The following is a 26,942-nucleotide window of genomic DNA, read 5'->3' as shown; positions in this document are numbered from 1 at the left end:
TTACTGTCAGTTAACTGTATTCACATAATTGGCATAGAAAAGTTGAAGTGGAAATGCGCCTTGACTTACTTGATGACAGTATTTTGTCCGCATCTTTTTCCTGTGGCATTTGGTTGATCTACCACAGAAGCAGCTTAACAAGTTTGATTTGATACAACCAAGTTTGGTTAGTTTTCTTACATTGGTGGTGTTCGCTTTCTGGTTTTTTCCTGAAGAAAGTCACTTTGTCTGCTGGCTTCCTGTTGCCAAAAATGCCCATTCATTTTCTGTGTGCCAGTTGAAGATAGGTACCTCTCATATTAGATGTTTGTGCATTCCAGTTTACTGAGTGTTCCTTTCTTCATGTACACAAATCTCAAGCATTGTCAGATGGTCATGAGCTGTAAGTGAACAAGAGACTATATTATGGAATCTTCAGAGCATCTTAGGTATTTTGTCGCATCTCCTTCAGGGAAGTATTGCCGTGGAAGATGAACAGCAGTGTGTTGATGCAAGGAGTCTTGATGCAGTTTTGAGAGGTCTCATTGAGTAACCAATTTACCGAGACTTTTTGTGTAGTGAAGGAGGGGCATGCAGGGATAGGCAAACATTTCGGCAGAGTAAAGGAAGGAATGTACGTATTCATTGGTAGGTGAACTACAGAGAGATCTGTCTTTTAACTGCCTTAGCTAATTATTCTTATGGAAAATGCTAAGAGTTGAACTCTGATCAAAACCCTTAGCTGTTCATGGGTTTTGTCTGCTTGCTACTTACTTAATTTGTTTTATAGCAGCAGTTGTAAGCACATGAAAAAGTTTTTCTTCATTATTCCATATCTGTAATGCCATGTTAGTTCAGCTGAGTCCTATGCTAGAGAAGGTAGCAGGCTTAAGACTTGAATGAAAGTGAGTACTTTGTCTCAAAAGAAGAAAAAAAAGGTATATAATTCAGCCAAGTGAGATTCTTAATAACAAAACATGGTTCCCAGTCCATTATGTAAATAAGAGGAAAGTCTTTTGGACTTGAGCACTTTAGAAAATCCCTGGTGAGTAGGCAGCTAAATCTAAAAGCATCTGGTCTTCCTAGATGCCTTATGTTCTACACCTGGGTGCCTAGCAAAAGAGTTGACTCTACTGAGTGAACAATTGATCCCTAAGAAGAATATAAAATGTGTAAGTAGAGATAAGTTTTTAATCATCAGGGGTTTGCAGTTGAGGGACCTCTTGAATCAGAGATGTGGTGTCTTTGTAGTTTATAGTTGAAAGGCCTTGACATGTGTTTATTGTATTAATTTATCTGGTCTCTTTAGAATCTGAGTAACATTTGTAATATCCTGTAACAAGGAATGCTAGTGTTCAGCTGTGTCTGTCCTGAATAAGTATTGTTCTATTGGATCAGCCACCCACATGTTCTCTCTTCACTTTCTTTAAGATACTTAATATGCAGGGACACTGTCATAGTTCGCCTCAATTATTTTATCTCCCTGTAATTGTTCCCCCGTGTGGAAGCCTGGCTTTTTGATCATCTCTACTACCACTCAGTCTTGTGCTCTGTAGCGTTCTGCACTGTGCACTGCCCAGGACTACTCCTCTTTGAGTGTTGCAATGTTGTATTTTGGCTCACTGAATACCAGAAAAGAATCTGTGTTGTCAGAAAGCTTCTGTGTTTTAGTCAGGGTCAGACTATGCAGGCGTGCATTGATAGACAGGTCAGGAGTCAACAGAGCTCCTTTTGAAACTGCTTTCTGTATGCAAGAGTAATGAAGAACATAGTTTCTCCCTCTTGTAAAAGAGCCTGCTGGAAAGAGAGAAGGCTTAGTACTAGGATTTCTTCAGCCTAGAGTCTCTTCTCTCTCAGAAGACTTCATAATTTTGCAAATCAACCTTCACACCTCCTGCTGAATTTGGAAATACTATAGCAAAAAACCTACAATTCCTTAGACACGAAGAATAGGCAAGAAAGAACACGGCTGCTATCTAACAGCTGGGCAGTTTTGCTAGGGAAGGACAACCTTGTGTTTTAGTCCTTTCTTTAGCTGTGGCAGTTTGCTGTGTTAGATGTAATCGTCAAAAACTTTCCAAGATAGGATAGTTTATATACACCTCTGTGTCTATATGTAGATAGAAATTAAGGCAACTTAAATTCAAAGGCTTTGTAGTCTGTCAAGTTACTATGTTATGGAACAGAATTGAGAATATACTAATACGGTTTGTCTGAATTTCTCTAAATACCTGTCTCCCTGCCTAGTTTAAATTTTTATATTGATTTTAGTCTTGATTAAGCTCTCAAAATAAAAAAAATCCAGATTCAGCAATTTTGATACTGTGGAATATGTGGATTAAGCTCTTGGATGAAAACAGGCAAAGATACTGTGAACATGCAAAAAATCATTAGTTTTCAGTATAGCATATTAAGTTTCATGGGAATATAGCAGCTTGGACATGAATGATATGCTGAAGAATCAGAAGAGCTGTTTAAGGATGAGGTACATGTGTCATGGTCATCTTGAAGTCTATTGAAACAAGTTTCATTTGCCATTTAGTAATATATGTTTATAAGACATACATATCCAGTGTACTTTATTGAAAGCGTTGATGTTTACCTATTCACAACCAAATTTTCTTCTGCATTAAAGTGCAAGTGACAGAGATTTGTATTTTGCCTTTTGATTTTTAACATTTTTTGATATAGTGGTTGTCATATTTTTCTCTTGAAGTTTCAGGAAGAATCTTTGGTGGATGACTCACTGCTTCAAGATGATGATGAAGAGGAAGAGGAGAATGAATCTCGTTCATGGAGAAGATGATTCAACTGATCAATGACAATGCTAAAGCTGCACCTGTGTTGCATTAGTATTACCTAATGTACTTCTGCATCTTTGTATTAAAAGGGGTTTTGTGATGAAGTTGGATTCAGATATAGATTAAAAAGCAGCTGGTCGGTTATACATTTTGAGAGATTGATGTTTGAGTTACATTTCAGTAAATGATTGCTAAAGACATCATACTAGGAACATATGCAATGTTTTTATTACATAGTTCTACAGAAAGTTACAGAATTCTTTGGGTTCTTTGTAATTTACTGAATTGGTCAAACACAAATGACCAAAAGTTGTTATAACATAGATAATTTTTGTTCTATTCCAGATACGGAATGAAAATTTGCATTTAAAATCTTTGTGAATGTTTTCAGAAATGAATAGATAACAGTACTAAACTGAAGTCTCTAAAGTTATGTATTCATAATATTGCATAGTAGTATGCTTAGGCTTTACTATGTACTAGCCTTTTGTTGGATTTGTGTACGTATTTTACCTATGGGTTTTAATGATAAAGTGTATGACTGCTTTGCATATAAGTCCTTATGACTTTAAGATGTTAAAAAAATAAAGAAATGGAATGGTCTTAAAAAAAAAAAAAAAGAAAAAAAAAAAAAAGCAATAACCAAAAAAGCTAAGGCAATGGTCCTTCACGATGAAAAAAGAAAAAAAAAAAAAAAAAAAAAAAAGAAAAAAAAGAGAAAAGACCATTCCAGATGGCAACCCCCACCCCCATGTTCACAAAAGGAGCTTGAATCACTATCACTTACACTAAAATAATACTGAATATATAAAACCAATCTCAATCGTGTTTTATCTACATTAACACATGGTGTGCTCTTCATAAAAACTTTTGGATGTTCTGAATTTAAAGTGATGCAAGTCAAATCTTGAATAGAATAATACTCTCAACAATAAGGAATTTTTAAAATATATCTCTAGAAGAAAGTTTGATGCCACAAAAATAACATGCAGTACTGAAACATAATTTAGAAAAATATGTGAAGAGAATCTGAATACTTTCTAGGTAATAGTCTAAAAAATTGAGTACACAGCTAATACCTTTTAATATTCCTGTGTTTTTATGATTACATTTTTTATTTTCAAAAGTAACACTTGGAAAATCCTGTGTTCACACTACAGCACATATTCACCATTCAAAAGTGCGTGAAATGTTAGTGTACTCTACAGAAAATCTTCATTGGCTCTTTTTAGCTGGTCTTTCTGGTATATGAGTTTCTTCTTAGGAAGGGAAACTGCCTACGCTTTTGCAGTAAAGGGCCTCTCAGAAAGACTTGGTTTTATTTCTACTTAGTGGCGTTTTGCTGGACTGGTTTCAAAAGGAAACCCCTTTGTTAAGTATTAAATTCTTGGGTTTTGTTTTTGTTCGGAAGGGAGTGGGTGGGCTGTTGTTTTGATTTAGTATTTCCCCCCCATTAATTCATTAACGAGTGCATCCTAAAACCACTGTCTTACTTATCAAATAGATGGATATGAGCCTGTACCACCATTCACTTAAGTGTTGGATGCAATGATCCTTGTGGGTCCCTTCCAACTTTGAATATTCTGTGATTTTGTGATAGTACTTCAGTTAATAGGGTGTTTTCTTTAGTCCATGTTTTTGTCTTTTGCTGAAAAGAGAGGGAGAACTGGTATAAGTCGTGTCTCTGTTTGGTTGTTTTGGTTTTTCTTCAATTCCAAAGTAGGAATGGAGGAAAGTAGAAGTAGTAGCATTCTAGAGAGAAGAGCTTAAGCTGTAGAATTTTTATTTGTGCTTTTCAGTTATTTGAAGGGATTTCAAGAACTGGATCCTGTTTTTTTTTGTTGAGCTTTTGGTTTGGTTTTCCCCTCTGCCCTGATGTGTATGCATATCTTGTTGCAAAAAACATGCACTTAAATTTTTGTACAGTCCTAGTTTCACATTGAAATGTCACAATTGACTGCCATGCTTGTTACACTAAGTTCTAAATTTTGCCATAAGGAATTGTATTTGGGAAATTGATTTCCTTTTACACTGAATTTCAGGCAAAATAAAATATTTTAAGAACCTTTTTATCCCGTGCTCTGAATGAGCTGTTCCAATTAACTGAATTAAGTACAAGCTTTCCTACTTTTTAAATTAATTTAGTACAATTGAAGTGCCAGATTGACAATCCATGATGTGGAGATTTTTTGTGTGTTGTCTTACAGAGCAGGTACAGCGCAGTAAAACACTGTCCATGCTCCATAAAGTGTTCGTGCAGCGTGCTTTGCTGCTCAAACCTGCCTTTTCACTGCAGTCACTCAACACAAGCTAACGGCAACTATAAGTGTGCTTATTACATGGATGCTTCTTACAAATCATCTGAAATTGCTGTATCATATAATTTGAAAATTTGGGTTCCAAGTTTGCCTGCTTGTTTTGAATTCAGCCTGGTAATGCATCCATCCAAGATTCACTTCATTGAAACTTTGCACCCTGCAAAGGAGGGAACCTTTTAAAATTCTTTCTATCACCTTCCTTCTGCAAACTTTCTACTGGTGAGTATTTTGTTCCCTGCTATTACCTTGTGACATTCTGAATGGTTGAAAAACACCTGGATCAGAATGGCTCGGTTTATTGTCACTTTAAAACCAACCCCAGTCAAAACCAGTACGTGGTTGTATGTCATTCAAGATAAGAAAACAGTGTCCCAGTTGCAATCTGAATGGATTCTATACAGATTTCTGTCATTGTGAAATCATTCCTTCATTTGATTTCTTGTTGGCTTGCTCTGTCTTCCTTGGTCTAGTTCTGCTCTTCCCTCCATCTTTTTGCTGCTACCTTAGCCAATGCTTGTCAGTTCAGTTCAGTCAGATCCTTATTAACGTAGCTTACAGTGAAATCTTTTGTCACCTGGAGCAGCATCCTTGTTTCAGTCAACAAACCAAACATCCTGCTGGCTTGGTTTTCTTCAGTACAGCTTTTCAAAATTTCCATGGAATAAAACGTAACATTTAAGAAGGTATGTTATTTTCCTCTTGGATGCTAAAGGACTTGAGTAAGATGTGAGCTGACATGCAGTTCAATGGCAGTATTGTTTATAACTACATTTGAACTACAAAACATTTGAAGTAAAGACAATGAGTAATTCAGACTATATTACAATCTCTACAAAACAGTAGATTAACAAGAATAAATCTTTGAAACAATACTTGAGGCCAGTACTGTTCATATTTTTCTTTCTCTTAAGGCCAGTCATACACTACAATTGTACAAACGCACAAAGTAATATAGAGGGGTAGAGACCTTCAATAAAACACCTCATTGACTCTAATTCAACTTTGGGTTTTTTTATGTTGCAGCTAATGAAGATAATAGATTTAATTCTGTATTACTTATCTTTTATTACAACTAGGACAGTAAGTTACAGTGAAAATATTTAAATTTAGAGCAACTGGAACATAGAAATTTGAGGAGTTTCTGAGAAAAGAAATTAGAAAAAATTTTCATATCACACTATTCTGAGTGGAGCTGTATCTTACTGTATTGATGTTACAGCGCTTGGTTACTTTAAAATGAACCTGTTAAGTCAGATGAAGTAAAATTTCTTGATCAAGACAAAAGAAGAAAGTTTCGTCTTTCTCTAATGAGCCAGTATAACTGTAAACTTATCCTTGGGGAAGATGAACCTTCAGTTTTTGTGTAAAGAGGTCATCATAGACCTTTATAAATGCACTAGTGTGCTTGTTACACAGGTACCTAAATACTGCAGTCTTATAAAATAAGTATTTTTTATTTAAATATACCTCTGCATGTTTTATTCTGAACCATGTTTTAACTCTGAGGACATCAAAAATACAACAAAAATAGACTTCAGTGATTTCAGTCTTTATTTGAATTCTCTTGAGATCTAATGGGAACTCTAATGAGAAGGATTTCAAGAACATACTACCTATACCACCCATACCATCTATTTTTTCTAATAGAAAATTATTTTTAAAATCCTTCTATATGTGTTAATGCTAAAACTTAACTGAATGATTGTACTTTGTTCTTAGTTTGAGTGAAGATTAACATTTTTTTCTTCTTCTTGCAGTAAGCTTGTAATCCTGAGACCAGTTGATGTCTTTGAAAATCATCTCATCTGACCCTGTGGTATAATGTAGCAATTTTGATATTATAGTTTTAATTCTTGAATTCCAATATTCTTCCTGCTTTGTTAGGAGAACGGATTAATTCAGTTTCTCACCTCTCTCTGCCGAAGATTGGAATACCATGTTTAGCAAATCTGTCTGGTCTAGTTGACGAACTGGATTTTAGTATTTCCTTATCAGCAAATAGAAGAAAGAAGTTTGAGACATATACTCTTCAAAACCCATTTTTCTGAAAGGCCTCTACAGTAGACCTGTTTGTTTCATTTTGACCTCTTGGATACAGAGAGGGTAGAATGGCCTTTTTACTCTTTTACACTATTTTATTTTTCTGTGTTACAGATGTATATAAATTTTTTGGTAATAATTTGATGGATAAAAATTTTCTTTAAAAAAATCATCTTCTGATATCATCTAGTGTATTCTGTATATCTGCAAAGAAAAGGGAGAAAAATAATTGTGTTAAGAATTCTTCCTGACAAGCTGAGAAGATAATTGGAAATCAGAAATGTTGTTTACAGGCCCCAGAACTTCAACAGTGCAGGTGTTCTTTTCCTAGTTGCTGAAGAATGACGTCTGTTTGTTAAACCTAGTGTTCTTTTAAATTCAAAAGGAAAAGAAACACTAGCTTCTCAAAAATGTTTTTGTGATAGTCTGCGGCCAGACAGGAAATGTCCCAGCTCTAAGGCATATGAACTCTTCTCTAACCAATAATTTGCTCTCTAGGGAAATGACAAAAGTTTCTTAGCTTTTAAAGGTCATAATTTATTCTTTGTCTTGCACAAAATTTTGTGCAATAAAGATATTTGAGCCAAAGAGAAAAAAAGACTTCACAAAAATGTGTGTTGATCTACACATGTAAGAATCTATATGCTTTTGCTGAAGTCAGGTGCATGTTGCTAGTGCATGTATAGTGTAGCTGAGATCTACTGAAGCACAGAAATGCCTTTAGGGTAAAACCCCTCATTTTTATAGAGCTTCCCAGTTCTGCAGAGCTCTGCTGCAGAAAAGATAGGAGAAGTGTCCTTTCTGTTAAAGTACTTTGTTTTAACATGAAGAAATGTTCATCCTCTCATTTAAAAACTGTCCTTTTTCTGCTAAAAAAAAAAAAAAAAAAACCCAAACCCCACTAAAAAACACTTCTGATTTCCTGTGTGGGTTTTTTTGGTTTTTTTCTCGGGATAAAGCCTTGTATTTTCTCTTTCGGCTGCTAGAGGGCACTATGGCTACACAAGTGAAACAAAAGCTGGAAAGTGCTCCCATTTTAACACTTCAGTGATATTTTTCCTGTTTCAGTTCTCATGCTAATATTTGCATTTCTTGCAAAAACCTGTATACATCTCTACTCTGTCAGCAGAAATCCTGTGTGTGTGAACTGAGACAAAGTATCTCACTGGATTTAGTTACCAGTGATAAAACATGACTCCAGGTGTTTAAATCTGAATAAAATAGAAGAATGTTTCTGTGTTGCAATAGGCATGTATCTGTTGCCTTTTCTGCTCTGGGAGTTGAATTAGGTTTGATAGACTACACTTGAACTTATAGAAAACTTTGGGTAACTTCGTCCTGTTTGTCAAAGCTTTTCATAAGAATTAATCTTTTAAACGTGTTTGCACTCTGGAATAGGGAAAGGTAAAACTTATTTCTGGAAAGTGGAGGTGGACAGAAATGGCACACAACGTTGGATTTTCATACAAAATACCAAAGAAATCACCAGCCTAATATAGTTTGGATGAATTCCACACTGTAGCCAGTTATATTTGCTTTATGGTAGACTCACCTTAAATACATCAAATAATTATTACTGCAGCTCCTCCAACTGGTGCACTGTACACAAAAATCATATATAGGCCAACACCATGCAATACATGTATGTAACTCATTCTGTGTTGTTTTCTATTCCCTTTCAGTCATTAGTGCAATGTCAAAAAGTGCTGAAGCACCACAGATTTCTTTACACTCTTCCTAACTCACAAAATCAACTATGTGGAGATTATTATATGCTCTCCTTTTTTCTTGAAGGGGGCCGCTGTATCAGCACCTGTGGATGAACATCACAAAATGCTGCAAGACTTCCAAGGAGTCAGTGTCTTTGAATTCACCTAAAGAAGGAAACCTTACTTACCAGAAGTGATTGTGAGAAGAGGAATTCTGGTTGTAAAAATTACTTGGTTTTATTTATCATGATTATTTCTTTGCATTCTGAACTGATAGACTATGAACATTTATCCACTGCTGCTCTAAGAGAGGGATTAGGTAATGTTTAAAATGTGATACATCCCCATGTGATCTTTCTACCCATTAAATAGGAAATCAAAGAGTATTTTTAATACCGTTTTTAATTATATTTTTCTGTCTACTTTCTCTGTGGTAACAGTTTACCTTAGAAAACAGAGAAGAGTGTTTGGATACTATTTATTTATTTGCATAGTTCTACAATCTCCAACTTTTTCATTGGTGCTGTTTTCAAAACTTGCCTATTGTACCGTCCTTCACATTAGGCAAAGAGAAAAAAAGTTTTGTAAGGTTAAGTAGAATTAGAATTTTTGTCAAGAACACAAAAATAGAAATATCCAGTAAGCAGCAAGCAAGCAGGTTTAGAAAACTTTCCTGCAGCATAGAATTTTGTACAGATGTCCAGAAAGGTGGACTTTCTTTACCTGTGTAATTGAAATCTTGACTAGCTTTCAAACAAGTTCTTACATTGAAGCAAATGTTAGCTGCTCATACTTGAAAACTTTGCTTCCGTGCATTGCTCTAGTAATGAAATGGACCTGGATATGGAATCATAACTGCTTATGTACTTGAACACATTTTAAATGGGTTAATCTTTCTATAGAGAGATTAAAAATCTGATTTTGCTGTTACATCCAAAAGTACATATTTGGTATCTGTGGAGTAATCTGCCTCTTTTTAAAATACTAAGTCAATAATTGGTGAATATTTGTTTCCAATATTCAGAAATTTGTACTCTGGTGGTCCTACAACCTACTTCAGCTGGATTTTTTCTTTGGGTTTTTTTTGGGGTTTTTTTTTTTTTTGTTTTGTTTTTTTTTTTTGGGGGGGTTTTTGTTTCTTTGTTCATTTTCTGTTGTTTGATTTGGTTTCAGGGTTGGGGGTGGAGATTTTAGATTTTTATTGGGAGGGGGTGTTTGTGGTTTTGTTTTTGTTTGTTCCCCCCAGTGGTAAAATTTAATCAATTACTGTGCAAAACTACCTTTTCTTGTTTAGGATTTGGAATTCTTTGTTCCCAAAAGCAACATCCTGTGTATTGTGTATTTAGATGTATTAATGTGATGTAGCCAAATTTATCTGTGAGAGTATTCTGTTACTGAAAAATGTGAGATTAAAGAGCAAAAAGCAATAACTGTAGCCTTTATGGTGGAATAAGCAAAGTGCTGGTCAGCAGACTTACTGCCTGACCTGAATTACAAAATAAGTTTTCTATTAGAAGTAATGTAAGGATGTTGGCAGTACAACAGAATGATATAGAGCACTTTTACCTGTCAATATATGATGAAAAATTAAGGAATGTAAGTCATATTAGACCTTGTTAAATTTCAGTAGGTTAGTTCTCTCTGTATGTGCAGTTTTGTATTGTTGAACTCCCACAATATTATTTGCATGTCTTCACTAAATTTATGTTCTAATAACTAGAATATTAAAATAATTTAAAATATATTTATTTCTTCAGTTTTTGTGTTGAGCTGTCTCCAAACATCCTTTCAAGTGAATTTAAAGTAAGTACTTTTTCTTTTCCATCCTTGTTTTCTGTAATCCTTTCTCTTCTAAAAATACTGAGGTCTTTGCTCTTTACTGGCTCTTCTCTGCAAATCCACCATATATTAAATTTTTTTGAAGACAGCTTACCAGGAAAACACAGAATAAACAGAGAATAAGTTGCAGAAATTTGAATCTGAAATAACTAAAAGATTAACCAGGAGAATTCAGTACACTACCATTTTTAAGATGGCAGTATATCATGCTACAATACTATCTGTAGATAAGCTTTTGTTAAACTTTCAAAGTAATTTGAGTAGGTAATTACTAGTGTGTTAGTAGTCTAAGGCAAGATTGATGGCACCTTGATTGGCTGTAGCAGTTACTAAAGTTCACATTTTATGACCTCCTTAAAAATATTAATTTAGAAGCTTATGAATTACTCTCTGGAGTCACCCTGAATTAACAAATACTGAGCTAGTTTTTAGCGTTTGAATCTTTCTGTAAAATAATTTCTGCCCACTGTTGAACTTTATAGTGTTTTTCAAGAATTCATTTTCTAGATAGAGCAGTATTAACTCTTTGGTGGCCAGGACTAGGTTATGAAAAACGTTCTTATAAATAGTCTTGTTCTGTGCCAGGATCAGAAAGGACCATGGCTGGTCACTCCTGCCCATGCTCTGTGCTTGACACAGCAAGTATTTGAGTGATAATGTAGTCATTTAAAATGGGATAGTACAAATGAATTACCTTCCTAATCTACCTGATGACTGAAAAGATGTTACTGGTGGGGGATGCTGGGACAGGAGTGAGGAGGTGATATCAGTAGACCTCTTCATCCCATGGTTCTGTTTCAAGCCATGCTACATTCACTGAAAAAAACCCCACTCCACTGTGCTCTTCTTGGTTACCTGTGTTTGGCTTCAACTCTTGGTTTTCTCTTCTCTTCCCCTGATTCACAGGAGCCAGAAAAAACCTTTAGTGAGCAGAATGTAGAAGCTGAAGTTCTTCCACAGAAGATCAGAAGATCAGAAGAGCAGTTGAGAGCAGAAACCTTGAACTTCGCACAGGACTCAGGACAAGCACAGAACATGCTATGCTTCAGACGTGACCCGCTAAATTGAAGGCTGCATAGCCCTGCTGACTCTCTGGACCCATTTGTGTTCTTAATAGCTTTAAAAACAGGGACTTTGCTGTAGGAACTCTGACTCCTTTTGGCATATCCTTCAGTGGTTCTGGTGGGGCAAGGCAGTCTCGGATCAGTCAACGATCACCTCCAAAACAGGTGTGAAAAACCTTGATTTTTGTCTGATTTTTAGGACCTTCATTTAGTTTATTGTGAGTATGGTATCTTTGTGTCAAATGCTGTGTGACTCTATGTTAGTGCAGTGCTAATGCAGCAACAGTTTTCTCCTCTACTCACCATTGTGCAGCAGAACCACTGTGCTTGCACTTGTACTTCCTAGAACTCAGCTGTGCCAGCTGGGTGAAGCAGCCTTGAGGCTAGGTTGGAGCAGAAAGAGATCATTTTCTCTAATGAATCTGTGTAGAAAAGCTAAACCATTGGCAGGGAACAAAGGCAATTTTGACAGAGTTTAGGGACCTTAGTTAGGGAACCTAGCAGGTGAGAAGAAAAAGTGTAGGCATGTACCATGCACTGTAGGACTTGAAATTAGGTTAGATGGTAGAAAGGCTGACTTTATTTAAATTTGTTGGGTGTTGGTGAAATAAACTACGAATATTAAAATTCTGGAAGGAGGTGCTGAGGCAGATGGAAGCTGAGGTTTCAAGTTCTTGGCCAAAGAATTGTTTATTTGCAGGTTTCCTTTCCTGCAGTCTACCCTCTCTCTGCCACACCTGTGGGTAGTCTAGTTGCAGACAAGCCATGCTGTAAAAGATTTGGGAAATACTGGTAAATCCAGAGAATAGGGCCAGGAAATACTGATTCTGACTAGTACTTTCACAGAAGCTTTCATTTGGAACTTTAGAGTGTCATCCAAGATATCTAGAAGTAAAGAGAAGCCTCACTTTAGTGATTACTTCTGCATGGCATAGTGATTGCAGAATTTAGTGTTCCTTGTTATGAGTCCCTGTGGAGTATGTTGTGTCAACAGTCAGTTACTCTTTCGAAAGACTACTTATCCAGTCAGTGGGTGTTTGTGTGTTCAAACCTGTTCATCCAAGTTAGGTAGGATAGCATCAACAAGTCAGTTAATGGAACTTTCCTGTTTGTTAAGCTGTTTAACTTGTTGGCTGAGTGAACAAATTGTATGATGTTGAGTTATTGTCATGGAACAAGGGAATCCTCTTTCATTATCCTGAATGCAGAGTAAGACAAAAGGTACTGGTCTAAACTCTTGCGGGAGCTTGTGTCAATTCAACCTTTGCAGTGGACACTTTTGCAGTGCAAAGAATTTCAGTACCTAACTCCTTTCAGATATCTCTCCAGCTGCACAAAGAACAAATGGTCTTGTCATGACTGTCTTTCTCTGAACTGCTTTGCAACTGTTCTGAACCTTAAAATTGTTAAGAGCCATCCCTAGTACTGTCTTATCTGACAGAGGTTGTCTATGCTTTGATGTCTGCTTTCTAAAATCAGATAATCAAAACCATTCAAAATTAAAATATTTATGTGGAAGGAAAGGTAGACTGTAATCTTCAGTCTTAATTGGGGTTCAAAAATCACAATGAAGAGTAATTATCTACTTTTATCTCCATGGATCCACATTCAAATCTCTAAAATATCCCCAAATACCATATATACTGTTACTTGCAAAAATACACATCGGCTTTTGAAGAACTCGGTATTTTGTTTGTTTTCCTCTAAATGTCTGAACAAAGAATGGTCTTCTCTGTCCTCTCTTAGTATTGGTTAGTGGTTATGGGAACAATGTGTTAGGAACCCTCTGCATGAATTTTAAATGATATTTTAGATTGATGTGGGTATCCTAGGACCTTCTGAATTTTTCTTCCACCCCAACAGCCACATGAATGGTAAGAAAAGCCCATGAATGTACTTGCAACTTCTGCCTATAGCAACTTGCCTAAAGATCTTGCAAGGTGGTAGACTGTGGTGGCTTCCAAATAATTTCATGTCATGCAATAATGCTGTGGTTTAGTTGCTTTGTATCCAGCACTATCACATGTCTTTATAGCTTTTGCTTTTAGTAGAACTCACTAGAGACATAGGTTATTTCAGTGTCTTGTTCCCTGTTGGAATGCTGGTACTCAGCCTCCTGGTCTACATACATACTAGTAAATTAAACATGGCTGGGACCATTCTCTGATGCTGAGGCCAACTGGCATGGAACAAGTCTCACACACACTATTAGGCTTTGAAACAGGACAACCGTATCCACATTCTCTGCTGGAAAAGCTCTGTCTTGGGATAGCTGATCTGGGTCTCTGAGGTGCTGTGGCCTAACAACATAATAGTTGTGGCACCCACAAAAGGGTTCTGGTGCCTATGATGTATGCTGGACCTATTTGTTTCAGTAATTCAGATGTGTCAAGATTCACATGTGTGATTGAGTTGCCAAGCTTAGTCTAACAGTAGGTAATATGATTTGTTTCCGCTGTAGATGAAGGGGCCCTGAGGAAAATCTGTTCTTTCCAAAAGCAGTGACAGTTGTCAACAATGTTCTGCAAGGAATCCATCCTCTCCAGAGATAAATGTCGCTAACTGAAAGAGGGAATGGGTACTACAAAAATAAAAATCCTAATACTTTAGCTAATGGACAAGTGCAATTAACAATTAAAATTTTGTAGAGCATAGTAACTACTGGATTTAATGAAAGGTATAAAATACATTGCAGTCTTGTGAGGTACAGTTAGAAGAAACCTTATTAAAGAAAATTTATAGCAATCTTCAAGCTGAAATTCACATAGGTGATTTTATACAAACTTTCCTATCATTACTAAGGTTTGAAGGTCTCTTGAACAAGCTCTGAGTATTACCAAGAGTCTTGAAAATTAACCTGACAATAATGCAGTGGTGTAGTTGAAGGGGCAAACTGCGATTCTTTTCTGGCATGCCTTCCTCTAGAATTTCTGTTTCCTATAGACTGGCAGAGGGGGAGCTCTACACAGATAATTCATCCTTTAGCCCTTCATGTGTAAGTATACTTTTGACACAATACATCACCTTAAGTATTATACCTTCTGCAGTAGGATGGAATTCTCTGACCTGATAATTTCTGCTGCCAAATTACTTGCAAGTACCTTGTAAAAATATTTTCTGTGTCTATGCATGCATTTCATCAGCCATGCTCCCATCTGTCAAAGTAGATTGAATTATTTAATTGCCTAATCAGCTTTCCAAGTCTCCCATGCAAGCACAAAAACATCACAGTGAGTTGTAGAGTTACAAGGTTGGTGTATAAGTAATTATTAGAGATACCTATTAGAGTTTTCCCAAGTTCCTTATTGTAGTAGTCAACAAGCATGTAGGATTTAGCTAGATTATAAGTATGGTTATTTACTAGCAGACTCTGATGTTTTTATTTCCTCTATTTTTACATTTGAGAATAAGATGCAATTTATATTCTGGGCATCATCTTGTGGAAGTTCTAAATCACTTCATGAGGCTTTCAGCCTAGGTTATGTCATTTATCCATCAGCACTCAGTCCATTTAATCCAGACCTCTCAGCTGTACAGACCTAGCTCCTGTTGTGAGTGATCGGCCTGCTTGAGTGCTCCCAGCTTCTCCTGTCACATCACATTTGCATAAAAGAGGACGGATAACCAAATTTGAGCACACAAATGAAAATGCTAAGCGCTGAACCTGTCACAGTTGTTGTTCAACTAATTGTGAAAAATTTGATTTGCTGGCTTTTCACTGTTTATCATGTGGACCCCCTTCTCAAATTTGCCTTGGCTTCTGCTTCTGTACATGTAGCTTTTAAACTCTCTACACAAGCAGCCCACCCTGGGGATTACTTACCTCTCCTACCAGCTTTTAATGTTGGCTCATCTACTTGACTAAATTAGGCCACCATGGCAAACAAACACATAATTAAAAACCTGGGAAAGACAACTGCAGTTGCACTTCTTAAATTGATTTTGCAGTCTATTACTGGTATATGCCTTTGCATTTTGCCATTTTTATCTTGTCCTTCTGTAAACCCAGAAAATGTCGTTGCTTTTAATTGTATAGAGGAGGGAGGTATATTATTTCAAAATGAAAGCTAATATTTTCTTCTGAAATTGAAATAGTAAAAAACCTATATTCTTATTTCTGAGTACTTTGTGGCAGCTTATTACAGAGGTTCTGCATTCATTTGAAATTAAGACACATTTTTGAACTGCCATTGAAAGATCATGGATGAAGTATTGTTCAAATTATTTATTATTTATTATTTTGATTTTTCAAAATTCTGGGGTTTGACTTTGCTTTCAAAATGTATCTACAACTGCTGAATTTCTAATTCAGAATACTTTGTCTTTGCTTAGCTGTAAACACTTCTTATGATTCACACCAAGAGATCACCAATTCAAACAATTGACTATCATGTTGCTTTTTAGTGAGGGGAGAGGACGTTCAGCCAAACAATTATCTATTAAAAAAATAGAATCATCTACAAAACTGAATCATCCATCCCTTTGGTATTGTCATTGGTTGGTTGTACTCTGAATGCCCATAGCTCTTGTCATTTAAGAAGGTGGATGATAACATGGGCATAGTGAATATAAATCTGTTAGGACCATTGAAGGCTTCTAAAAACAACTTAATAGGAAAAACTGGTATTTAGATATAAAACAAAAATCTGTATTTTTCTAGAAGTTCTAAAATATCAAAATAATTGCTTTCAATTGAAAAAAGGATTCATCAGCAGCTATACTGAAATACTGTTGAAGAAAATAAATTTGAAATTTTTTTTGCTTAAAATCCTTTTTTATTTCATTTTATTGTGTCTGTGAAAGGGTAGGAGTCCCTATAGTGCCTTTCGTGTCAAGTGAATTTCACTGAAAACAGCTGTAGTAGTAGGATGTAATCTATAACTGATCAAAGATATATCTTAAAACTGTGATATATTCCCAATTCTTTCTCTGGTAAGTTTGTACCTAAACTGACTTTCATCCAGGTTATCTGTAGTTAGGTGTCCTTTGTTTTGAATGGCTTTTCTGCCTTCCTGATGTTTACTTCCTTGAGATGTTCATCAAAAGCTGTCACATTGTCTCAGCCTTCATTTCACAAGGCTAAATGGACTGAACTCTTAAAGACCTTTGACAAAGCCTGGTGTATTTAACTGCAGCAATATCAGATTGACATTCACAAATCAGTATGTTGGAGAACACTGTCCTTCTCCTCATTGTGGAGACTGAATTTTATTGTAATTAAAAATGTACCTGGAGAAATAACTTGTGCTGTACTCTGTGCTCCTACGTTTGGCTTGTGATCACTAGAATACTATCAGATTCCTTTTTCTCATCCTTCCTCCACATCATACTACTTTATCTCCTTCCTCGTTAACAGCTTTTTAAAGTTGACCTCCTTTCCTGCCCTCCTTCTCAAGTTTGCCAATGAGTTACACTAAATACATAAATCATATTTGCAAAACAAAATGTTTGGAAAAGAGGAATACAGGTGTTTAGAAGAGACTATTCATTAGCATATCAAGCCCACAGCATCAAACTGAGAAACAGCAAAAATTCAAGAAATTAATTTAAGTTAATTAACAAAAAACTTAATTCTGTACTTGAAAAACTGCAACTATGCTGCCAACAGGTTTGATTCTGAAAATCAATGAAGTAGCAGCTCCTGGTCCAGAACAAAAATATTTCCAGAATGGTGTTACATCTTTTAAGTTACTCTGAGTAACCTTCAACAAGATATCCAGAGTGAATCTAATATTCCCTCCCAGCTTCTCCCGTTTAGAAAACACATCCCAATAACTGAAATATCCTGAGATATCTTTGTGACCAAAGAGGCAGAAGAATATTTATCTATTCAAGGGAATAGGTTTGTGTTTTAAAAATCAATTTTCTTCATATAAAGAGAAGAATAAAAAATTTTGTTACCCTATTCCTCACCAGGAGGGCTAATGTTTATTGCTAAACTGTTATCTCATCTTACCATGCAATGATTTGATCTGAAAATTCCGTAGATATGTTAATACTGGTAGAACTGAATTAAGTATAAAAAGTATGCATATGGATAAGATTACTTTCTCAGATTTTAACCAGAAAATAATACAAAATAATGTCTTGCTTTGTTTCTGATGTAATTTCTTGAAGCATGGAAGTTTTATTGCTAAAACCTGGGTTTTTTGTGTTCATTAAAAAGATAATCCTCATCCCTTGTTTTACCTCCTCTGCCTTTCTCTGAACTTAGTTATGTATATTATTATATTTATTCTGAAGTAGTGTGAGAAACAGAGAATGGAAAGGAGCAAATGAAATAGCCAGAAAACAAAATATCATCTCTGAGGATGAGTTTTACAGTCAAAATACCTATGACAGTAGGGCTTAAAGGCAGTTTCTGAAAATGGAAGTTACGTTCTGAACTTCCTTCATTAAGTTAATCTGTCTCCTAAGTAAATGGGAATATGCAGGTCTCTGAACTTGGTTCTTGATGTAAATGTCTCATTTATCCTTTCAGAAACTAATTTACAGAATTTCTTTAAGTTCTATATCCATCTATATCCTTATCCATAAAATGTTTTCTAGGCAAGTGAGAGAAATGTGAAAGAGTGAGGGAAATAAATGTGTTTAAAATTTTGAACAAGTACTAGTGAAAAATGTTTTGCCATATTCCCTCAGCTGTAATAAAATGTGCACTTTTCATTTATCCTTCTGCTAGATATCTATTGATACGTGATTAGAAACAGTCTCCCCTGCTTCTCTAAGTACCCGAGAATGAGATTTTCTCATTTTCCCAGATCTGCTTGGGTAAATAAAGGTTTTTCCTTGGCTCAGTCTCTTTGGTTGGATGTTGGAATAAACAAACTTCCATTAACTTGCTTTTTGTTTTGCTTTAGATTGCAAGTAACTTCATCAGCATGTAAGAGAGACAGCTGGTCCATCTTTCCCTATATATTTTATTATACAAGGATGACCTTCTTCCCATGAGCTCAGCTCTTGACCATAGCTAAATGCAAAAGAATAAGCACACACAGCCATGATTAGCAGGTTACACATCTTTGTGGTCTGGGGTGCGTACAAGGAAAGATATATTAAATTGCCTGTTCTTTTTATATAAAAAAGTAAACTTATTTACCCTATGGGTAAAATGTGTGTTGACCTACTGCATTACAGAATAAGCATGAACAAGGTTACTTTTTCCCCCTTTCTGCTAAATAATAAGGCAACTCATGCTGAGGGTGCACTTAAACTAGACCTATAACTCTTGGAAATTCATAGATCGTAAGGCCAAATGGGACCATTATGATCATCTTGCCTGACCTCCTCTATAGCACAAGCCATAGGGTTTCGACAACATAACAGTATTTGTAATTTCATATCCATTAGAGTGCTATTTATAGGATATATATTGTATTGAAATGGCAGAATATTCATTGCTGTGAAATTGTGCTGGATAATTTTCCTACTGTAGTGTTATCTACAGGGTTCTCTGTTGGTACATATTAATAACAAAAAAAAAAAAAAAACATACAGAATTTCAAGCAATTTGCTAACAATGTGATCTCATCCAATAAGCAAATTGCTTGTGACAACAGCTGCAAAACCATATATTTAATGTAAAAACAATGTTGATATAAGGAATCCAAATAATTTATTAATTGCAAAGTACTGTAGAATCTGAGGTCTAACAGTAAGAAAAGAAAAATAATGACTCATTGGTCCATTGCACCATCCAGGAATATTTTAGCAAAACCAGAGAAAACTAAGCCTAAATTTGTATAGCTTTCACAAGGCTTCTCTTGTCTTGTGTTGAAGATCTTTTTTCTTTGGATTGGCATCAAGAACTGTGGTGCATAATTTTAACTTTCATGGAACCCCTTCTATAAAATGTCTGTTACAAATGAAATCCGATTTCAAATGGTGAGTAGGGCAGAAGTAGGCACTGGACTGTTATATACGTAAAGCAAACTGAACTAAATTCTCTGCCTTGGTTTATAAAACTATTATTATTAGCTTTCCGTTTCATTTCCTATCTACCTGAAAAATGAGAAAATGTTCTCTGCCTTTTCTGTAGGAATAGAAAAAAAAATCATTTCAGTAATGAAATGTACTACACTGAGCAGTTCTAGAAGTCCTCAACAAACCAAACCAGCTTCATTACTCAAATCTTTGAAACAGACAATAGGTCTTATTTTTAAAGATAAGAATTGTATTTGCTGCTGGAAGAGAGTAATGAAAAAGCAATTAGCATTTCTACTGATCATTGGTTAAAAGTACTTAACCAATCTTTTAGCAAAGCAGTAAGGGCTCTCAAAGTAATTACATAATTTTGTTAAATGTTAAGAATGATGAGATAAAACAGCTTGAATGCTATTGGTCAAAGATGTTTATCTGTGTGTATTAAAGGATCTTAAACATTATCTTCTAGAAAAACCTATGCCATTCAAATCAGTCCCTTCCTATTCCAGTCTTCTCTAAAATTATACAAATTTAAAGGCATACAAGCAAGTATGCCTTAGAAAACCAGATAGATTACTAAATGTATCACTTAACAGAAACCTCCAGAAATTCAGTAAAATAATCAGTAAAATATTAGTAAAATAATCAGATTTTGTAAAATCTGAAATGCTTTGTTCAGAGAATCTCCTTGCTATGCAGGAGCTTTGAAAAACTCTTGTGACAACTGCAGAAAGGCTGTGTCTCAAGGTTTGCATTTTGATCTGTTCACTACTAAATTCTCCATAAGCATAAATAATGACAACATTTAGCTAACAAAGGTTAGTTTAAAAGCATTTTTAAAATATATTTTTCAATGGAGCGAAAGAGAAAAGGGATGAAGAGACCAATTAACCAATTTTTCTTGGCCTTTCTCTCACACGCCGACACATTCTGTACAAACCCATGTTTTGATGTATTATTTTAATTAATCCCAGTCTTTTGATTTCTACAAAAAAGAAGGTTAGCAAATGTAACAATGCTCGAGAGTTTCTTTATCGTAAAAGACACATAATTTCAAGCATTTAATAAGGTAGATTTATTCTGGGTAGTTTAGTTTGCACATTCACTCAAACAGCCCTCCCCAAAGACAACATTAAAAATGTGATTAGTTAGCTGCCATCAATAACACAAAATAGGAAAACACTCTCTGAAGGGACAGCTTTGTGGAGGGCACTGCACAGTGTGTAGTAAAAATATATGGCCTAATAAGTTTACATTTGCAGGCTCATTTGTTAAAACTCTTGAATTTCTAATTTGTGTCGGAAAGATAAATGGATGGGGCCTCAGTAAAGTGTGAGATTAATACTGATGGATGGGGATTCAGATTTTTGCTAGCCTCTTACTTCTGTACAACCCAGTAGGCAGTTTATGGGGAAAAGCAAATGTAAATAAAAAAGAGGACATTATTTACCTTGGTCAAGGCCAATTACCAGTTATATTGTTCTTTTCAACTTTATTGTTTGGATGTAAATTATCCTTATCTAATTATTGTTTAATGCATTTTGGTAATCAAGCCCTTACAAAGTGTAATTAGATGCTAAAAAGGACAGGCACCCTATGGTTACTTTGAAACACTGCAAATAGTCAAATGGTAGAAATGGAGGCCTCTGGGACCTTTCAGGGTGTAAGGTGGAAGAATAATAATAAAATATATTATATAATAAAAAATTGCTTTATACCTGAATCAAAACTCTCACATAAAATTAAAATGAACTGAGGTTAATATGAATAATAAAATAGGTGGGATCTGTGTATGCTGTGCACAGCTGATTTCAACAGCTTTCCTTCCACATGCAGTGCCATCACTGTGCTGCGAAGGGAGACACCAGCAGTGACAGTGGAATTTCTTACCTGTCTGGCAGAAGATATCTCTGAACTTGGATGAGCTTTACCAACATAGAGAAAGAAGTTCTATTTTCAGAGAGTAAGTTGGCAGCTTTTCAAAGTAAAATACATAGATATGGCAGAAGGGCATGCATTAGTAAAGGGATAAATGAAAAGGAACCCTTCAACATGAACAAAATGGTAACTGCTGCTGTGCTTGTGTGCGTGTAGTATCTTTAAATCAAAGGTAATCCAGAAGTCTTCAATATTTGTAAAACGTGTGTCAAAATGTCAGTAGAGGTTCATAGAGGTTGCCAGATATGAAGTTCCCAAAGAGACACAACTTCAGGAGCCCAGCTCTGACCAGTGATGAAGCTGGAATGTATTCCCAGTAGGCAGATGCACAAATGTGTGTGTACAATACATGTGTATAAACAAACATACCTGTCCTACAACACAGATCATCGCAGGCAGACACATGTGAATACAAATGGCACTTGTGACTTCATCCTGTTCTCTGGCTGATCAAGATGAAGGCTTGCTTCTGGGAAAATTACAGATATGTATGTAACATGGATCTCCAGTAGCTGGGCTTGGACATGCCAGTAAATTGCCCCTGAATCCTCTTTTCTCCAGTTGTCTCACGTACACCCACACTCTCAGCCAGCCCACAAGATCTGTCCAGCAGTTGGATAGGACTCTTGTGCTTCTTCCAGTAGCCAGCTTTTCCCATGGTCTAATCCTTAGATACCCCCTGGCTCCTGGGCCACTTTGCCTACTCACCAGCTGGTTCCTACCCTGGGAACCATCCCACAGCAGGTCCTGAGAAATCCCAAACCACTCTTCTATTGCATCCCATAACATGCCCCATGTCCCCAGGAAGTGATCTCCCTCAGTCTAAAAGGTGTTCTGGAGATCTGCTTCCCCTGACTGGTTGTGATGGGCTTAATCCCTGGGGCTGACATCTCTTCTGTAATGGGGCTGGAGGTAGCTAGGCAGGGCTTTAGTTTGGTTATACCAGTTTACTGTTGCTCATTTGTGCACCTTTGTGCCTGTACAGATGAGATTTTTATCACATAACCTAGCATAGACTAGTATCTTGATGAGCCATGTACTTAAAGAATTTGAACAGACGTTTTTAAGGAAGCAGGCAGAGATTGAGACAGGACTTGTAGGTAAAAATGGTGTCCCTCCCAAAAAAAAAAAAACAAAAAAAAACCAAGGAGACAAATGGTCAAAAATTCTCCTAGAACCATCTTAAAATGTGGTTGCAATCAGAAAAGTGATTAATATTTTTTTTTCCTTTACTGAGGTGTAATGGAATAGATGCTTTCTTGATCTGTACTCTTCCTCCAATACTAGTGGTATTTCATTTTTTTTTTTATTCTTTGTTGCAGAAGAAATATAATTCTCAAAATTTGGAGGTAGGTTCTTCTTCAGCTTCAGTATTATCCATTGCAATTTAAGTTGCATTATTGCTGTAGGTACTTCAACTTGCAGCCTTACTCCACAGATACATGGATCAGGATATCATTTCCCTGTGAACCAAAGAAATCAAATCCCAGCTTCCTTTTCTTCCATAAGAGAAGGAGTTAATTTTCTTCATAGCAGCTCATGTAGTGCTGTGCTTTACACTGGTGACCAAAGCAGTGTGTATAACTCACTGATTTGAGCAGTACTTGAACAGCTTCAAAGGCTTTCTGTGTTCCTCACTGTCCTCTCCACCAGTGAGATGGCTGAGAGTAGGTGAGAGGATGGGAGGAGGTGATGCCTGAAGAAGGCTACCTAGAGCAGAAGCTAGACAGAATAAGGCAGGTATTTATTTAAAAGCCTTCACAGGGTACGCCTTGGGCAATGCAAGAGTCTTGCCGTGACTACACCCAAGATGGATAAGACATGCTTTTCAGACAGATATAGGCTTGGTCCGTCTGCATATCAGAAGCCAGTTGTCCAACTGCAGCTTCAGGTAGCAGAGTCCCATTCTCCTGTTTGTCCCCCTCTCTCCTCTCTGCTATCCTTGGTTTTTTACGTTTTTGGGGTCTAGAAAAACAGGGTGTCCTTGAAGTTAGGGCCTAGAGAGAAGTTGTTTTGTCTGAATAAAATCATAAGACAGTAGCTGACAGGCTATGGAGTTTTAGAGTTATACATTAAAGCAGTACAGACCTCCTATAAATATAAAAGCTATAAAATATAAATATAAAAGCTAAAACTTAAGGCATCAGAGGCACAGCCAGAACAGCTGACCCCAATGAACCAGAGGGGTATTTGATAGTGTCATGCTTACCAGTAAAACTGGGAAGTAGTTAAATGTTCCTCAGAGGCTGGCTGAGCATGGACCTGCTGGTGGAAGATGACTGCCTTTGCATCACTTGTTTTGTGATTTTTTTTTTCTTTCACTTATTAAATCATCTTTATTTTTAATCATGGTTGTCCTCTAGATTTTGCTTTTCCAATTCTCTCTCCCATCCCACTGCAGGACAAGTGGGTGAGTGAGCAGCTGCTGGATGCTTAGTTGCACGACAGTAGATATGGCATATGCAGTGTATATATATATGTATACATATAATATATATATATAATATACTGCCAAAGTAAACACAAAACTGAAGAATATATCCTAATGGACATATATAAGTAGTTCTTAGATTAGTTTTTTAAAAAAGATGAGGCAGTGACTTAACATATTCTACATAAACAGAAAGCCCTTCAAACTGTTGGGGTAAATTTTAACAAGGATAATTTAGACAATAATTCACTGTTTTATGGCATTCTTAAATTCAGATTTGATGTCTTCTTAAGAACAAGGCTGAGCCAGTTCTCTGTCCAGTGGATGTCTGTGTCCATGCTTCTCTCTTGCAGGCAGGCATTTTCAGCTCCTGAGCCTGCAGCTTTGGAACAACCTGCCTCACTGCGTGTTTTGCATTGAGAACATAAAAGGGCGGGATACCTCCTCTTCCTGCATCTCTTTCCTAAGTGCTGTGCTCTAATTCAACCATAAATTACTATACACGATGCAGAAACTACTGACTGAAATTCTACGTCTGGTAGTGTTATACAGGTCAGAATAGATATGCTCATGCCACTCCTTACTAGTTTTGCAAACTCTGAATTTTTTAAAATGGATACTTATGTCTCATACTCAAATAATAACCGAAGAAAACTGATGGCTGTTATTACTATACAAGTTTAGCTCTAGTTTCTCTATTACTCATGCACTGATATGAGTGCATCCTTAAATGCATGTTTATTTGAAGAGGTCACACAATAATCATAGCACTAATGCCAGAACAGCCCTTTTGCTGTGAATAAAGATATTGCCTTATTTGTAACTGGCTGCAGTTCTACATTCTGGCTAGATAAAGAATCCATTTGTATACAGAAGCTCACGGCCTGAAATTTGAATTTCATCACTAGAAGCAATTACAGTATCAGTGCAGTCTCTGCGCATAATCCCTTATTTAGTAATTTAATTAAAAACAAGTAGTACCATAAGTACCAGAACTAATGAAGCTTAGTTTCCAATAGAACTGTGTCATGTGTTTGATTGACTTTCAGCTGATCTATGAGGAAGCTTTTTTGTGGGTGCTTCTTCTGTTTCCATAATTCGGGAAAATTTCCTTTTTCTAGTTTAACAGCATTAGACATTTTGTATGTCTATTGCTCCTGACATAATTCAGCATCACAGGAAGGAAGCAAGTTTGGCTGGGGCAGCTATAGCAGGAAGAGGATTCTCAGAACTGAGCACACAAAACCCAAACCACTGCTTCAACTATAACAAGTTTGCTTCATTCTTGCAACTCTGAACCATGGGTTCTGTACATCATAAGCCTGGGCAAGAAAATCAGTAACAATCAGTAGTTCAAAAAATTCCTTTTAGAAGTAACAGTTTCTACAGAGCCCATATGCTGGCCTGCATATTCCCAGAGTTCATTAGTTTCCCAGCACTTGTGTACACAGAACTGGTGAGCATACTTGCCTTATTTGTAAGCCAGGTTCTCTGGCTGCAGAAGCTCAGCTCTTTTAGGGAGCTCAAATATGGCTCTAGGAAACTCAGTTTAGGCCCCTGCTTTAAAAATGTATTACCATGCAAATCTTCAGAGCTGTATTAGAAATGTAACACAAAAAAATTGACCTGCTGAAATGAGTCCAGAAAAGATCAACTGCTAAGTTGATCAGAGGGCTGGAGCATTTCACATATGAAGACAGGCTGGGAGACTTGGGGCTTTTCAGCCTTGAGAAGTCTCCAGGGAGACCTTGGAGCACATTCCAGTACCTGAATGTGGCTTACAAGAAGGCTGGAGAGGGTCTTTTCACAAGAGCATGTAGTGTCAGTACAAGAGGAAATGGAAAGTGAAAGAGAGCAGGTTTATATTAGATATTAGGAAGAAATTCTTTACTGTGGGGGTGGTGAGATACTAAAACAAGTTTTCCAGAGAAGCTGGGGATGCCCCATCCTGGAGATGTTCAAGGCCAGGTTGGATGAGGCTTGGAGCAATCTGGTCTAGTGGAAGATATCCCTGCCTATGTCAAGGGGATTGAACTAGATGACCTTTAGAGTCCCTTCCAATGCAAAACTTTTTATGATTCTATGATTCTAAATGTGAGATAAGGGTTGTATGTTCAAAAGTTTCAGCAACAAAAGGGTCAGGAGGGGGCAGGTATGATGACCCTGGCTTTACTGCACACCTGAATGAATGTTAGCTAAAACGTGTGTATTCTTCTCAAAAGTTTAACCAATTAAGTAGCAGAACTGGGGTGGTTGGTTACATTGTTCTTCAGGTATTTTATGCAGAAACGGTGTAAGTTCTGTAGTGAATCCATGTGCAATTGCTTTCAACTCTTCTCCAAGTGCTTGACAGTGCTGTGTATGTTCATCCACAATTGCAGCTCAGATAGATCACTATGTTTGACATTTCAAAGACTAAAAATGATCTAAAAAATAAACACACTGCAATAATTTTGAAGGCTGATCAGCCTTTTAATGTGGTGTCAGTTGACTGTATTTTGTAAATTAGGCAGTGATTTGATTTGTTATCAATTTTTAGTGGTGTTTAACATCCCCTAACTCATGAACAAGGCAGCATTGGTAGCCTGAAATCTAATGATGCTTTAATCTACTTGAGAAACAATGACAGGTCTTTTAAAAATTTGGGATGACTTAAGAACTCATGAAAGAGATGCTAACACAGATACCATGCCAGGGTGCCTTGTGAGCTTCCAAGCAGTGCTCTAACAAGTCCCCTCTATCTGCCAGCAGCTTTTTCAGTAAGAGGTATCTGCTTGAGCAGTGAATCTTGTTGAAAAAGGGGGAATTAAAACCCAAGAGGTGATACAGATATAGAGTTCCTCTGGATTTGGGACTTACTTGTTTCATGTCTCCCAAAACCACTTAACAGAGAACTGGCT

At 36.4% G+C, this 26,942-nt stretch overlaps 1 protein-coding gene across 5 annotated transcripts in view; it reads left to right on the top strand.

Moving 5' to 3' along the window:
- The window catches only part of RBM26 (RNA binding motif protein 26), a 47,979-nt gene extending 44,449 nt beyond the window's left edge, over nt 1-3,530 (top strand). For all 5 annotated transcript variants that reach the window (XM_041419922.1, XM_041419919.1, XM_041419923.1 and 2 more), the window contains one exon: nt 2,696-3,530. In XM_041419922.1, the coding sequence (XP_041275856.1) occupies nt 2,696-2,785 (90 nt within the window). In that variant the 3' untranslated portion in view covers nt 2,786-3,530. The remainder of the gene's footprint in view (nt 1-2,695) is intronic.
- The last annotated feature ends 23,412 nt before the right edge of the window (nt 3,531-26,942 follow it).

Source organism: Onychostruthus taczanowskii, unplaced genomic scaffold (genome assembly GCF_017590055.1).
Source record: "Onychostruthus taczanowskii isolate IOZ18803 unplaced genomic scaffold, ASM1759005v1 scaffold62, whole genome shotgun sequence".
Lineage (NCBI taxonomy): Eukaryota > Metazoa > Chordata > Aves > Passeriformes > Passeridae > Onychostruthus > Onychostruthus taczanowskii.
The sequence above is the reverse complement of the archived record's forward strand: the minus strand, read 5'-3'. Positions and strand labels throughout refer to the sequence as shown.